The sequence below is a fragment of the Elephas maximus genome, chromosome 3 (assembly GCF_024166365.1).
Source record: "Elephas maximus indicus isolate mEleMax1 chromosome 3, mEleMax1 primary haplotype, whole genome shotgun sequence".
Classification (NCBI taxonomy): Eukaryota; Metazoa; Chordata; class Mammalia; order Proboscidea; family Elephantidae; genus Elephas; species Elephas maximus.
In genome coordinates this window covers 52,613,997-52,629,038 of record NC_064821.1, presented here as the reverse complement: position 1 = coordinate 52,629,038, position 15,042 = coordinate 52,613,997, and the positions used below count along the sequence as shown (strand labels likewise).

Sequence of the window (15,042 nt, the reverse complement as noted above, 5' to 3'; positions counted from 1 at the left end):
GCCACTGAAATAAGCCAGGCTAGGGTAAAAACCTGGCAATCTACTCCTGAAAATCAAACAATGAAAACCCTATGGGCCACAGTGATTTGATTTGCAACCAATCATGGGGGCAGTGCAGGACCAGGCAGTGTTTTGTTCCATCTATCATGCATGGGATCACCATGAGTCTGGGCTGACTCAACAGCAGCAGACAACAACAGATGCCCCAAAGAGGAGAAACCATCTGGAGGGAGGGGAATGATAAATGGTGCTGTCATCTCCTGGGGCCCAACTCCATCTCCTCACCTAGAGCTTCTAAACATCATAGGTTCTTGATGCCTTTTTTATTTAATCTGTAATTGGAGGTTTAAGCTAAGAATACAGGTTAATATGTAACAGAGGCCACTGGGTGGTTTCCATTGAAGTCCGTTTATTTCTGCCCATTTCTTTACAACTACCCACGCAGGGATAACTCCCATATGTATTTCTCAAGCCCAGACTCCCCTTTAGAAATTCCACTTCCCATTTTGACTATAGGACACTTCTCCCCAAAGGTCCCATCAACTTCCCAAGTCAAGTCAGCATCTTCCCGCCTCCAGTCCTGCCCCTGCTGGGCCACCTTCTCTTTCCCCATTGACATTGACCAGTCATCTGAAATGGTCCTGTGCTCCTTCAAGATGCACTTCGGTCTGGTTCCAGTTTCCAAGTGCCCAGAATAAAGCCTTGGTATGTGCACACCAACTAGGCAGGCATGTGGCAGGGGCATAGGATGGGCTCTAGGCCATAGAATATGCTGGTGCCAGAGTCAGGACAGGCACTGGAACTGAACAAGACCCTGCTGGGCCTTCCTAACTCCTGTTGAATCAACCTCGGTTTGGCCAGATACTCTCGAAGGGTCCCCAGGTGGAGAGTACCTTGGATGCCCATGGAACACTCCAGAGGGGTAGGAAACAGCCCAAATCTGAACTTGATCAGTGGGATGGTGTGCCTCAGCAGGCTCTCCAGGACAGCCATGGAGACTGGGTTTCCACAGAAGCTGAAGGTGATGAGCTGGGAGCAGCGGCCCAGGGCAGGCAGGATGGTGGTGACCTGGGAGTCCAAAATCCCACACCCCTCAAAGTCCAGGTGCTGGAGGGTAGTTGAGGCTCTCTTTAGTAGAACTTGGATGAACTCAGGATTTAAGCTAGTCAGGATGACACCACTCAAACTCAGGTCCCTTAGGTGGCTGGTCCTCGGGCATAAGGAAAGATGTGTCAAGTCGGACTTCAAAAGCAAGCAATTAGTTATCGAGAGGGTCTTCGAGGGGGTCTTCAGGCACGTGCGGACAGACAGAGCAGTTAGTTCTGGGGATTGTGGTGGCGGGTGGCGGGTGGTGGGGAAGGACTCAAGGTGGAGATGACCATTTTACCCAAGCCCAAGGGGGTTCTGACCATCTGATGACGGTCTACACCCAGGATACAACGTGGTAAGGAGTATGACTTTCAAGTCAGTCCAATTTTAGGTGGAGTCTTTTCACCATCACCTATCAATGTGTGACAGGGTCAAGTTAAGGAAATCTCTTAAGCTCCCTTCCTCATGTGTCAGCAGAGTGCACCCTACCCCTCCTACTGGCTGTGAGAATGAGATATTGATAGAGCATGCACTGGAGAGTCCAACCCCACGTCTAAGTCAAGAGCAGGCGCCATTGAATTTTAACCCATAACCCGTTATCATTGAGTCGATTCTGACTCATAGCAACCCTATAGGACAGGGTAGAACTGCCTCATATGATTTCCAAGGAGCACCTGGTGGATTCAAACTGTGGACCTTTTGGTTAACAGCCATAGCTCTTAATCACTGCATCACCAGGGTTTCCATGTGCTGGGAGACTTGACCAAAACACTTTCGACTCAGCCTTCCTTCCAGTGCTGCATAGGCCCCAGCTGCTTGGGCCAGATGCTGGTGCTGGAGCCATACCCTTAAAGGGCAAGCCTGGGCAACATCAGCTGGGGCTGCCAGCCCACAGGGCTCGCTTATACCTCTATCACTGGCAAACCATCTGTTATAGTTCTTCACTCCTATGCACTCACTTTCATCTCCAGAATCATGCATTTCCCATATATTACCTGACCAGGAGCTCAAAGCAACCCCTTTACAGGCAGGAAATTTGAGGCAGGTTTGGAAAGAGTGGCTCATGTTCACAAAGCTAATGGTGAGTGCAGGGCTCATATTTTGAGACATCCAGGTTAACATGATTTCTCTTCTTCAGTGCCTTCTTCACTTACTTAACTCAGATATCACTTCCTAAGAATTCTCAAACCCACACTCACCAGGCCTGAAACCCCATTATATAGTGTCCTAGCACAGTGTCCCTTATAGCATCTTATAAGAGACATACAGCATCTACATGCTTATATGCTGTAGCATAACATCTCTAAGGAACCCTAGGAGCCCTGGTGGTACAGTGGTTAAGAGCTTGGCTGCTAACTGAAAGGTCTCCCACCATGTGAGAAAGACGTGCAAGTCAGCTTCCATAAAGATTACAGCCTTGGAAACCCTATGGGGCAGTTCTACTGTTTACACAGTGTTACTGTGAGTCAAAAATTAACCCGACGGCACCTAACAACAACAACACAGCATCTATATAACCAGTAACAAGTTGCCATGAGTCAGCACCAACCCATGGCAACCCCACGTACGTTAGAGTAGAACTGTGCTCCTTAGGGTTTTCAATGGTTGCGTTTTCAGAAGTAGATCACCAGGCCTATCTGAGGTACATATGAGTAGACCTGAACCTCCAACCTTCCAGTTAGCAGCAGAGCATATTAACCATTTACATCACCCAGGGATTCCAGCATGTATATAGGTTTATTCTTATAGCATTTATCCCAGTTTACCTCTACCTTTATGTGGGTTATGTGACAGCATGCTTGGGGATAGAGCAGTGAAATGAGATTGCTTTGAAATGCTAGTGTCTCATTCACTGCCGCGTCACCAGCAGTTGGCACACAGCAGATGACCATTCACAACATGGAAGAAAGGCCTGCTCTGGTCTGCAGAGAAACCATGCCATCCCTTGCCTGAGTACCTGGTCCAGGCAGCCTTTTAGGAAGAGGACAGAGTCCAGGTAGAGCTCCTGGAGCTCGTGCAGACTGAGGAACTGAGATGTTAATTGGGCAACTCGCTTCTCCTCCAGCGCAGGGGAAATGCAGGAAGTCAGGTAGATGTAAGAGACACAGAGTCTGCTCAGGGTAACCATCTGTCCCAGGTGAGGAGCAAACCTGGTGAGGGTGGACAGTTTCTAGCTCCTAATTACCACCTCCTCAACACAGTCCAGCTGCACCATTTTCAGGATCTTCTCAATATTTTGGAGTGGCATTGCACTGATCATCACCTTCCTACTAAACAAGTGTAGAAGACCTTTTCTCTGCTTGACCCTGTTAATGAGGAAGGTGAGGAATTCATCCAGGCCACCTTCCAAAAAGCACAGGTCTATGAGCACCTCCAGCGGGGTCAAGGGCTGCCTCTCCCCAGTCCTTAAACTGTCCACTTTTCCCCTCTTAGTCCTGGGCTGGGCGGCCTCTGGCTCCTCTAGTGAGCACAGAGAGGCCCTGGACCGGGTTCCAGACCATACGCTCCAGAAGTTGGTACAAGTGTTCTCCCGTAAATCCAACACTTTCAGTTTCCATCTCCTGTGGGGAAGACAGGGGATTGGATGAGATTCACGAACAAATCAAACCTAGACCATGAATGCAGAATCTAAGTGAGAACCAGACTTCTGACCTGTGCTTTTACCCCATATTCCAGGCTCCTTCCCCCCTTCTCTCTGCCTTCTTTTACTCCATCTCCTCTTTCCCTGCGATCTTGCCTGGTCCCCACTTCTAGTACCTTTCAATACCACTGGGAGGTGGTGGGTACGTTCCCTCAGTCACCCCTGCATCTTAATCAGCCCTATACTTCTGGAAGCCCCATCCCAGAGTGAGCCCAGCCTCCGCCCCAAGCCTCCCAGAGCGTTCACATTGGCACCATCAGAAGCCCCTGGTCCACCCTTTGGCCTCCATTCTCCCTGATCCCAGCTGTTTCTTGCTCTGATTCCCAGGGTCCCACCAGGCTATTGATTACGCTCACCTGGGACGAATCTTCTGGGCAAGCAGGACATGAAGCCCGTCCAGCACAGCCTTTAAGATGCCCTGGTGAGGCTGTTGAGACTTCATCAGAGCCCCCAGATGGAGGCGGGTAAAGGGCCAGGCCTGCACCATTGCCTTCAGTGTCTCGCTGTGTCTCCCGGCAACGGCTGCCACGAACAGGGCGGGAAGAGCTCCATGGGCAGCAATTCCAAAGAGGCGATAGCCGAGGCCTCATGCCACATCAGGCTCTGATTTGCAAGGTCTGAGAGCCTGGATGGGCTCCAACTATTCATACTGATGAATCTGCTCCAAAAGGAACCCTGCAGAAACATCTAGGGAAGGAAGCATTCTCCTAAGGCCAAGCGTAAGCAACCCCATCTTTTCCCCACCGTGCACAGGAACCAACTTAGCGCAGAAGTCACTGCCCTGGCAATGGTGGGATTCCCCAACACCTGCACCAGGAGTGTCTCAGTGGACACTGAGGAGGGGCCAGGGCTGTCATGGGCCCCATCCTGTTCTATCCACTGGTCCATTTCATCCTAGACCCACTAGGAAGAGGGTACAGAAAGCTGTCCCCTGCCATTTTGAGGGAAAGCTTTCTGAACTCCCTCAAGGCCCTAAAACAGTGGGAAAGGGAATGTCATGTGGCCCAGCACAGCCTATGTTTTCAGTTCCAAAAAAAAAAAAAAAAAAAAAACCCATCTGGGAAAGATTAAAGGGACTCTCATAAAATAAGTGCCAGTATTTTCAATTTAAAAAAATTTGAACAAGAATTGTAAAAGCAGCCAAACAGTACCATATAGCATTTGGAAGTTAGAGATGAAAACCTCTTACTCTGAGATGTCCATTTCAATACATGGTCTCATTTAATCTCTAAGTAATCTCATTTACATATATTATAATTACCACTTTGGGATGGAGTTCAGGGGAAGAAATAGTTCACATTCAGAACAAACACTCCAGTCTTTAAAATGGTCTATGGAATATTCTTTAAGCTTTTAGTTAAGAAAGGAAACCTGACTAGCAATATCACAAAACCATGTAAATTATATGAACTAGGAGCCCTGGTGGGGCAATATTTAATCACTTGGCTGCTAACCAAAATGTCACAGTTAAAACTTGTCAGTGGCTCCTCTAGAGAAAAGACCTGGTGATCTGCTTCCATAAAGATTATAGCCTAGGTTGTATAGCTCTACTCTGTTTTACAGGGTCCCTAGAGTTTGAATCAACTCGACAGTACCCAACAACAACAACATAATATCTGGACATGGAATTAAATTTCATTTTTTTTATTTCCAAAAGATCTGTTTGGTTATGAAATAAATATTTTAAACATCTATGAAATGACATAAACCAAAATGTGTGGGATTAAGGCAAAACTGCATGTCGAGGCAAAAGCAAAGCCTTAGATCAGTTCGTTTATGAAGAAAAAGGAAAATCTTGTGCAACCTTGGCCTGCAAAAACCCAGAACCCAAGCTTATTGCTTTCAAGTCGGTTTCCACTTAGAGTGACCTGATGGAACAGAGTAGAACTGCCCCTTAGGGTTTCTAAGGCCATAATTTTTATGCAAGCAGACTGCCACATCTTTCTCCAGTGGAGTGGCTAGTAGGTTCAAACCACCAACATTTTGGTTAGCAGCCAAGCACTTAACCGTTGCGCCACCAGGGCTCCTTTCCTTGGTCTGTGTAAAAAAAACAACAACAACAAACAAACCCATTGCCGTCCAGTTGATTCTGACTCACAGCTGCCCTATAGGACAGAGCAGAACCCATGGGGTTTCCAAGGAGCAGCTGGTAGATTCAAACTGCCAATCTTTTGATTAATAGCTTAGCCCTTAACCATTGTGCCACCACGGCCTGCAATTTAGGTAAAATGGTGGTGTCCTTACCTGAGGTTCACAGCCTATCAGCTCTGTGCTGGCAGGGTGGGTCTGCTCAGACCTCAGGCAGAGCTAAAGAGGTGGCGACTCCGGCTTTCTAGGTTCTGCGTCCCTCCTTGGCTCTTCAGAAACCTTTATAGAGATTTCTGGTCATACTCCTCCCCTTCTCAACTCCCAACTTCCAAACAAAGATAGAAATTTGATTGTATTTCTGAATCTCCATCTGTTTATCCTGATTGGATCTTTGGCTTTCTCTATAGTGAATTGGTTGGATCAGGGACCTGTTCGTTGAAGTACTCCACAAATCTTTACTGAGGTTTTACTAGCATGTGACTGTGAAAGCCCTGGCTGTGAGACAGGAAAGGGTTTGATCTGTTCCTGACATTAAAAAACCCATTGCTGTCGAGCCAATTCTGACCCATAGCGACCCTACAGGACAGAGTAGAACTGCCCCATAGAGTTTCCAAGGACCAGCTGGTGAATTAGAACTGCTGACCTTTTGGTTAGCATCCATAGCTCTTAAACACTACGCCATCAGGGTTTCTAAGCCTGACATTAGCCAGTCAAAACTACAATTAGAAGTTGGTCTCGGGATGTAAGGGTGGGGGCTGGGCCAGGTGGGGCTGCGTGTTGATAATGGATGTTGTGAATGACCCAATGTAAACAATGTTTGCTGAGGGAAATTGAAAGACTTTTGTCTGGGTAGAGTTTGGAAATGAACCGAAAGTAGCTAAAAATGAGACAATGTAGACGCTTTAAGAAGGTCCCTAGGTGGCTCAAAAGGTTTGCACTCGACTACTGACCAAAATGGACAGCTAGAAGAATGAACAAATCTGTCTTGGAAGAAGTACAACCAGAATATTCCTTAGAAGAAAGAACGGCAAGAACTTCATCTCACATACTCTGGACGTGCTATCAGGAGGATCAGTCCCTGAAAAAGGACACCATGCTTGGTAAAGCAGAGGGTCAGGGAAAAAGAGGAAGGCACTCAATGAGATGGATTGACACAGTAGCTGCAATAATGGGCTCAACAGTAATAATGATTGTGAGACTGGCGCAGGACCGGGGAAATGTTTCATTCTGCTGTACGTAGGGTGCTGTGAGTTGGAACTGACTTGATGTTGTTGCTGTGGTTAGGTGCCATTGAGCTGGTTCCGACTCATAGCGACCCTGTGCACAACAGAATGAAACACTGCCTGGTCCTGCGCCATCCTTACAATCGTTGTTATGCTTGAGCTCATTGTTGTAGCCACTGTGTCAATCCACCTCGTTGAGGGTCTTCTTCTTTTCCGCTGACCCTGTGCTCTGCCAGGAATGATGTCCTTCTCCAGGGACTGATCCCTCCTGACAACATGTCCAAAGTATGTAAGACGCAGTCTCGCCATCCTTGACTCTAAGGAGCATTCTGGCCGCACTTTTTCCAAGACAGATTTGTTCATTCTTCTGGCAGTCCATGGTATATTCAATATTCTTCGCCGACACCACAATTCAAAGGCATCAATACTTCGGTCTTCCTTATTCATTGTCCAGCTTTCACATGCATATGATGTGATTGAAAATACCATGGTTTGGGTTAGGTGCACTTTAGTTGTCAAGGTGACATCTTTGCTTTTCAACAACATTGACCTAAAAGTTGGTGGTTCAAACCTGCCCAGAGTACCACAGAAGATAGGCATGGCAATCTGCTTCCATTAAGATTACAGCCAAAAAAAAAAAAAACCCTATGGACCACTGTAACACATGGGGTCTACTCTGTAGCACATAGGATTGCCATGACTCAGAACCAACTGGAGGACACTACCACCCAACAGATCCTTTAAACCCGTGGTAATCACTGAGGGCAGGGAGGGAGATTGAGTCTTGGCTCCCACCCTGGAGGTGAAGGGTTTTTCCTCCCAGAAAAATGGGATTATCTCAGCAAACTCTTTTGAAAAGATTAAAATGAGGAATGTGAGTGTGGGAGGGGCCGGGGGCAGTCTCTAAGTCTGAAAACATTGACGAGGACAGCTATGGACTCTGGGTCCTTGGAGCTAGGGAGAGAATGGACATGGCCCCAACACACAGGTCCCAGTCGTCCTGGAAGTGCTACCAGGAGACATTCTCTTGTAGGGCCTGGGATCCTCTTCCCACAGCAGAACAATTCCCAAGCAGAAGGCAGCCTCAGGCATTTTCCGAGGGCCTTTAGCCTAACCACCATTTCCTTGGGCTCCTCCTTCATATATTGTGCTAATCACTGTTTCGTCAACCTTAGGTAAAAAATGCTGCAAATGCAGCTTCAACACCCTCCCCCCACCAGCTTCTCCGACATAGAGACTGATCAGAGAGACACCATCAGGCATATAAATAAAATGTATTTCTGTCTCTTTCCATATTAAGCACAAAATACCAATACCTTTTCCCCTACAGAATTCAAAGGCTCTGTTGGCTGTTTTAGAAGCCCTGGTGGCACAGTGGTTAAGAACTACAGCTGCCAACCAAAAGGTCAATAGTTGGAATCCACCAGCAGCTTCTTGGAAACCCTATGGGGCAGTTCTGTTCTGTCCTATAGGGTCGCTATGAATCGGAATCGACTCGACGGTAACATGTTTGTTTTTGTTTGTCTGTTTGTTTTGGTTTATTGGGTGGTTGGAGGCATTGGTGGTTCAGTGGTAGAATTCTCTCTCACCTTCCATGCAGGAGACCCAGGTTCAATTCCCAGTCAATGCATCCTATGCTCAGCCAACACCAATCTGTCAGTGGAGGTTTGTGTGCAACGCTGAACAGGCTTCAGAAAAGCTTCTAGGCTGAGACTAGGAAGACAGGCCTGGCTATCTGCTTCCGAAAATCAGCCGGTGAAACCCTATGGATGACAACAGTCCAATCTACAACTCCCACAACTGACCATGGGGATGGTGCAGCCCCAGGCAGTGATTCATTCCGCTGTGCAAGGGATCACCCTGAGTCAGGGGCCCAGTCAATGGCAGCTAAAAACAACATTTGGCGTTTAAGGACCTGCTGGATTTAGGGATGATTCCCGTCCTGGGCTGGATCACACCTCAATTCTTTTGAAGTTTTAGAGCACAAAGAAAGAGAACCTCTTCTCATTACGAAGCATTCCCCGTGCCTTTCTCTCTCCCATTCAACATATGGCCCAAACAATTGTATACCACACTAGCTCTGTGTTCAGCTTTCCACCAAGACTTGAATTCTTTGAAGGACATTCTTCATCTGGGGTATCTTTCTGAAATATTCCTTTCCCCACATTTCTACACTCAGTACAAATGGCTTTTGCATAAAAGTGGGTTAAACTGGAATGTGCTCTATAAACATTTTACTTCCTTTACAGTGTCATTCACCTTTACAGTGTCAAAAATAAACAACTCAGAACAGCGTGAACAGATTGCTCTGCAGGTTTGAAATTTCAAAATGTTCTTTTTGGTGATGAATGTGACACCACTGCTCTTCAATTTTGTTATTCCTGGCATAGTAGACCATAAGATTGTCCAATTCGAAAAGGTCAATACCAGTACATTTCACTTACTAATGCCTAGGATATCGATCTTTATGAATTTCATTTTGATGACTTCCAATTTTCTTAGATTCATACTTTGTACATTGCACGTTCTGATTATTCATGGATGTTTGCAGCTATTTCTTCTCATTTTGAGTCATACCACATCAGCAACAAAGGTCTTGAAAGCTTTACTCCATCTACATCATTCAGGTCAACTCTACTTGGAGGAGGCAGCTCTTCCTCAGTTGAATTTTGAGTGCCTTCCAACCTGAGGGGCTCGTTGATATGCCTACAAGGAAGACCAGTTAATACGGCTATTATTCAAATTATGAACAAACCACTAATGCCAAAACTGAATTGAAGATCTTTACCAACTTCTGTAGTCTGAAATTCATCAAACCTGTAATTGAGATGCAGTGATAATTACTGGTGATTAGAATGTGAGAGTTAGAAACAAAGAAGGACCACTAGTTGAATAATAAGGCCTTGGTGTTAGAAATGACTCTGGAGAGCTCACGATAGAATTTTGCAAGAGCAATGACTTATTTACTGCAAATACTTTTTTTGGAAACATAAAAGGTGATTATATAGGGTCACTATGAGTTGGAATTGGCTTGATGGCAACAGTTTTGTTTTTTTTTTTTTTAAATATACATGGACCTCTGCAGATGGAATACATAGGAATCAAATCTACATCTGTGGAAAAAGATGATGGAGAAGCTCAATATCATCACTCAGAACAAAGCCAGGAGCCAACTGCGGAACAGAGCATCAGTTGCTCATATGCAAGTTCAAGTTGAAACTGAATCAAATTAAAGAAGTCCACAAGAGCCATAATACGACTTTGAGTATATCCCACCTGAATTTAAAGACCATCTCAAGAGTAGATTTGACACAAACACTGATGACCCAAGATCAGACGAGTAATGGAATGACGTCAAGGACATTAAATGCGAAGAAAGCAAAAGGTCATTAAAAAGACAGGAAAGAAGGAAAAGGCCAAAATGGATGTCAGAAGAGACTCTGAAACTCAATCTTGAATGTAAAGGAGCTAAAGCAAACAGAGGAAATGATGAAGTAATAGAGCTAAACAGAAGATTTCAAAGGGCAGCTCAAGAAGACAAAGAAAAGTATTATAATGAAATGTGCAAAGACCTGGAGTTAGAAATCCAAAAGGGAAGAACAGGCTCAGCATTTTCAAGCTGAAAGAACTGAAGAAGATATTCAAGTCTCAAGTTGCAATATTGAAGGATTCTATGGGCAAGATGTTGAATGATGCAGGAAGCATCAAAAGAAGATGGGAGGAATACACAGGATAACTGTACCAAAAAGAATTGCAATATGTCCAATCATTTCAGTAACATATGATCAAGAACTGATGGTACTGAAGGAAGAAACCCAAGTTGCATTGAAGGCATTGGCAAAAAACACGGCTTCAGGAACTGACAGAATACCAACTGAGATGTTTCAACAAACAGATGCAACGCTGGAAGCTCTCACTCTTCTATGCCAAGAAACAACGACCCCCTCTTTCCCTCTCACCCCACCCCTGGTAACCACTAATAAATGTTGGTCTCTATACCTTTGTCTCTTCTAAATATTTCATGTAAGTGGGCTCGTATAATATTTGATCTTTTTGACTGACTTATTTCACCCAGCATGCTTTCAAGGTTCATCGGTGTGTAGCGTGCATCAGAACTTCATTTGTCTTTATGGATGAGTAATATTCCATTGTATGTAGGTGTCACATTTTGTTTATCTAGTCATCTTTTTTTCTTGTGATAAAAAATATTCATCAGTATAACAGTTCCTATAAGCACAACCCAATGACACTGATTACATTCTTCATGTCATGCAACCCTTATCCTTCTCTTTTTCCTAATTATTCTGCCAACATTAACATAAGCTCAATGTCCCCAAACAAAAAACTCCACATTTCCCCCCTCTCTACTAGCCCTGGTAACCACTAATAAGCCTTGGTTTCTATATATTTGCTTATTTAATATAAATGAGATCATACAGTATTTGTCCTTTTGAGACGACATTTTGCTTAGCAGAATGGTTTCAAGGTTTATCCATGTTGTGGCAGCAAAATGTTTTCAAGGTTCATTCATATTGTGGCATACATTAGAGCTTCGTTTCTCTTTAAGGCTGTGTAATATTCCACTGTATGTATGTACTGTATTTTGTTTAACCATTCAGCATTTAATTTAGGTTGTTTCCATTTTGGGGGTTTTGTGAATAGCCTTACAATGAACATTGGTTTACAAGCATCTGTTTGCGTTCTTACTTTCAATTCTTTTGGGTATATACTTTGGAGTGGAATAGCGAGATCAGATGGTATTTCTATATTTAACTTCTTGAGGAAAGTCAGGTGTCTTCTTATCCTGAAATTGTTTGCCCTCTATGGCTTCCTGAAAGTCAAAAGTCTCTGTTGGGCCTTTGCCTTGTGCAGGACTCAGCAGGCCCTGGTTTCACTTCAGATTCTATAAATCTAGCCGTGAACAAAGGGCTGCCCCTGTTTCTTCCCCACTAATCAAGATCAGATGTCGGGATTGCCCTGTTATTGTTAGGTGCCGTTGAGTGTTGAGTTGATTTTCTACTCATAGAGATCCCACGTGACAGAGTATAACTACCCCACAGAGTTTTCTTGGCTGTAGTCTTTATGGAAACAGATCACCAGGTCTTTTCTCAACAGGAGCAGAGAAGCCAACCTTTCAGTTAGCAGCTCCTGGGTATAGGCAGTTAATCCCTAGGAATTTGCCCTTAGAGGCCTGGGGGAGGGGTGTGTGGATGCCTCACCCTGGCTGGGTGGCTGAGAGAGAGTAAGGAAGGGAAGAGGGATGGTGAGCAGGGGATAGGCCAGAGGAGCTGATAGGGAGCCAGAGACAAGATGGGAGGAGGGAAATGGCAGGTCTGTTGGTCTCCCAGACCTGGGCCCTTTAATGTCTGGGAACTTGTATCTGAGGCCACTGGGAGGCACTGTGGGCCTGGATTTGGTGACTAGGGGTGCTTGCCCTCCGCCCTACCCCACTCCAAAAAACAAACAGTTGCCTTGATGGCGCAATGGTTAAGCATGGGGCTGCTAACCCATAATGATTGTTGTTAGGTGCCATGGAGTCAGTTCCGACCCATAGCGACCCTATGTACAACACAAGAAAACACCCCCTGGTCCCACACCATCCTCACAACCATCAATAAAAACTACAGCCTAGGAAACCGTATGGGGCAGCCCTACTATGTCACAAGGGGTTGAGATGAGTTGATAGTCAACTTGATGGCACCCAGCAGCAACAACAATATTTATTTAGTACTTTGAGTTTAAACACTGAGAATTACAGTGTTTTATTTGTTTAAAAAAAAAAAAAGTATCAACATTATGCTGCATGAAATAAGTCAGCCACAAAAGGACAAGTGTTTTATGATCCCACTTACATAAAATATCTAGAATAGGCAAATATATACAGACCAAAGTTTATTAGTGGTTACCGGGGGTGAGTTGGAGGGAAGGAGGACAGGAGGGTTCAGTGCTTAGGGGGCAGTGAGTTTTTCTGTTAAGGGTGATGGTATAATTTGTCTGCTAATTGAAAGCTTGGCAGTTTGAACTCACCAGCGGTTCCCTGGGACAAAACCTGGCAATCTGCTACTGTAAAAATTACAGTCTAGGAAACCCTATGGGACAGTTCTGCTCTGTCACATGGGGTCACTATGAGTCGAAATCAACTCAACAGCATACAACAACATAATTTGGGAACTGATAAGGATGACAATGTTAAAGAACGTGAGGAGCTTAATGTCACTGAACACTAAATGTGAAGATTGTAGAAATGGCAAATGTTTATTTACCACAATTAAAAAAATATATCAAGAGAAGTTTGAACAGAGATTGCCTTTTTTCTTCTCGTCATGTAACTTATGATACGGAGTGAGCATCGCATCTATGCCTTACTCAATTGCCATATGGATCAGCTTCCAACATAGTACCATTTGTGTTTTCAATGTGAAATATTTCTGAGAGTTCCATTAATATAAAGACTTTGTTGGTGTCACTTCCTCTGGGACATCTTCACACTTTTGTCACAACCACTCTCCTCATTTATGCTTCTCCGGGACACGGGGAGTGTGAGGCTTGACTACAATGGGTTTGGTTTAGTTGTTGCTATTAGGTGCCGTCGAGTCAGCTCTGACTCATAGTGGCCCTATGTACAACAGAATGAAACACTGCCCAGTCCTGTGCCATCCTCACAATCGTCATTAAGCCTGAGCGCATTGTTGCAGCCACTGTGTCAATCCATCTCGTTGAGCGTCTTTCTCTTTTTCACTGACCCTGTACTTTACCAAGCATGATGTCCTTCTCCAGGGACTGATTCGTTCTGGTTTGGTAGAACTTAAGACCTACCAAAGCAATTTGCTTTCCTTGTCTCACCCTGAGCAGAGGTTCTGAACATAACTGTGGCTTTGTAATCAGAGGCCCCAACACACTTCAGTTGTTTCTTGTAAAGAGGCCACTGGAGAAATGCTCTCACGAAGAAAACGACTTGGAAAAAATAAAGACTGCTCCTGCTTATTTTCTTCCCCCTGCAGGGTGGCCCTCAGGGCACAGACTCCATCTAGCTCTTTAGTGTAAAGGACAAAGAAATTGACAGGGGCTTCCCTGGGCACCGGAGATGGTTCATGGGACCACCTTACCTGAATACCACTTCCATCCACTCTGGTTCAGTTGGTCGACGTTGTTGTTGTGAGTTGCTGTCAAGTTGGCCCCCAACTCATGGTGATCCCATGCACCACAGGAGGAAATGTTGCATCATTCCCTGGTGGGTTGTCGATCGAATCATTGAAAACCCTTAGCTGATATTTGAAAGTAAATAGCCAGGCTTTTCCTTCTAGTCCATCTTAAACTGGAAGCTGTGGTGACACTGCTGAGCCTCATAGGAACATATAAGCCTCCACCGTCAGACAGGTGGTGCTGTGCATGAGGTACACTGGCTGGGAATAGAACTCAGGACTACTACACAGAAGGTGAGAATTCTACTGCTGGACCACCACTGCTCCGTTAGAGCACGGAGCAGACGCCATTCCAGCTGGCATTCAGTTAAAAATCTTTTCTCTCAGAATGTACACTCCTGGTCTTAATGTTTTTCTCTTCCAGGGTCTTTTTTAAATCCAGTTTCTTGTCATTGTTTAGCTCTCCTACCTTTCTCCAGTCCTATTATCTTGTTAGGAAACTCCAGTGGCGTAGTGGTTAAAAGCTACGGCTGCTAACCAAAAGGTCGGCAGTTCAAATCCACCAGGCGCTCCTTGAAAAAACTCCATGGGGCACTTCTACTCTGTCCGATAAGGTCACTATGCGTGGGAATCAACTCCGTGGCAGTGGATTTTTGGGTTTTATTACCTTGTCTGGTTTTACTGACGATATTGCATTTCGGCCACCAGGGTGCGCTGTGGACCCAGAGCAGTCAGCTGTGAAAGAAAGGTGAGAGGGCCTGGCTCATAGTTAACTAGAGGACTGTCTAGGCGGATGAGACTGGCAGGGACAGGTTTCTCAATAAGCAATGTAAGCACATGCTTAGGGCATCAACAAAAC

At 45.2% G+C, this 15,042-nt stretch overlaps 1 protein-coding gene across 1 annotated transcript; it reads right to left on the bottom strand.

Moving 5' to 3' along the window:
* Positions 1 to 720: 720 nt before the first annotated feature.
* Positions 721 to 11,329, bottom strand: LOC126071275 (melanoma antigen preferentially expressed in tumors-like). The gene is given in 5 exon segments (XM_049875510.1): positions 721 to 1,287; positions 3,029 to 3,650; positions 4,087 to 4,264; positions 4,267 to 4,405; positions 11,318 to 11,329. Coding segments are annotated over 4 exon segments (1,479 nt in total). The 5' UTR covers positions 4,379 to 4,405; positions 11,318 to 11,329.
* Positions 11,330 to 15,042: the final 3,713 nt, after the last annotated feature.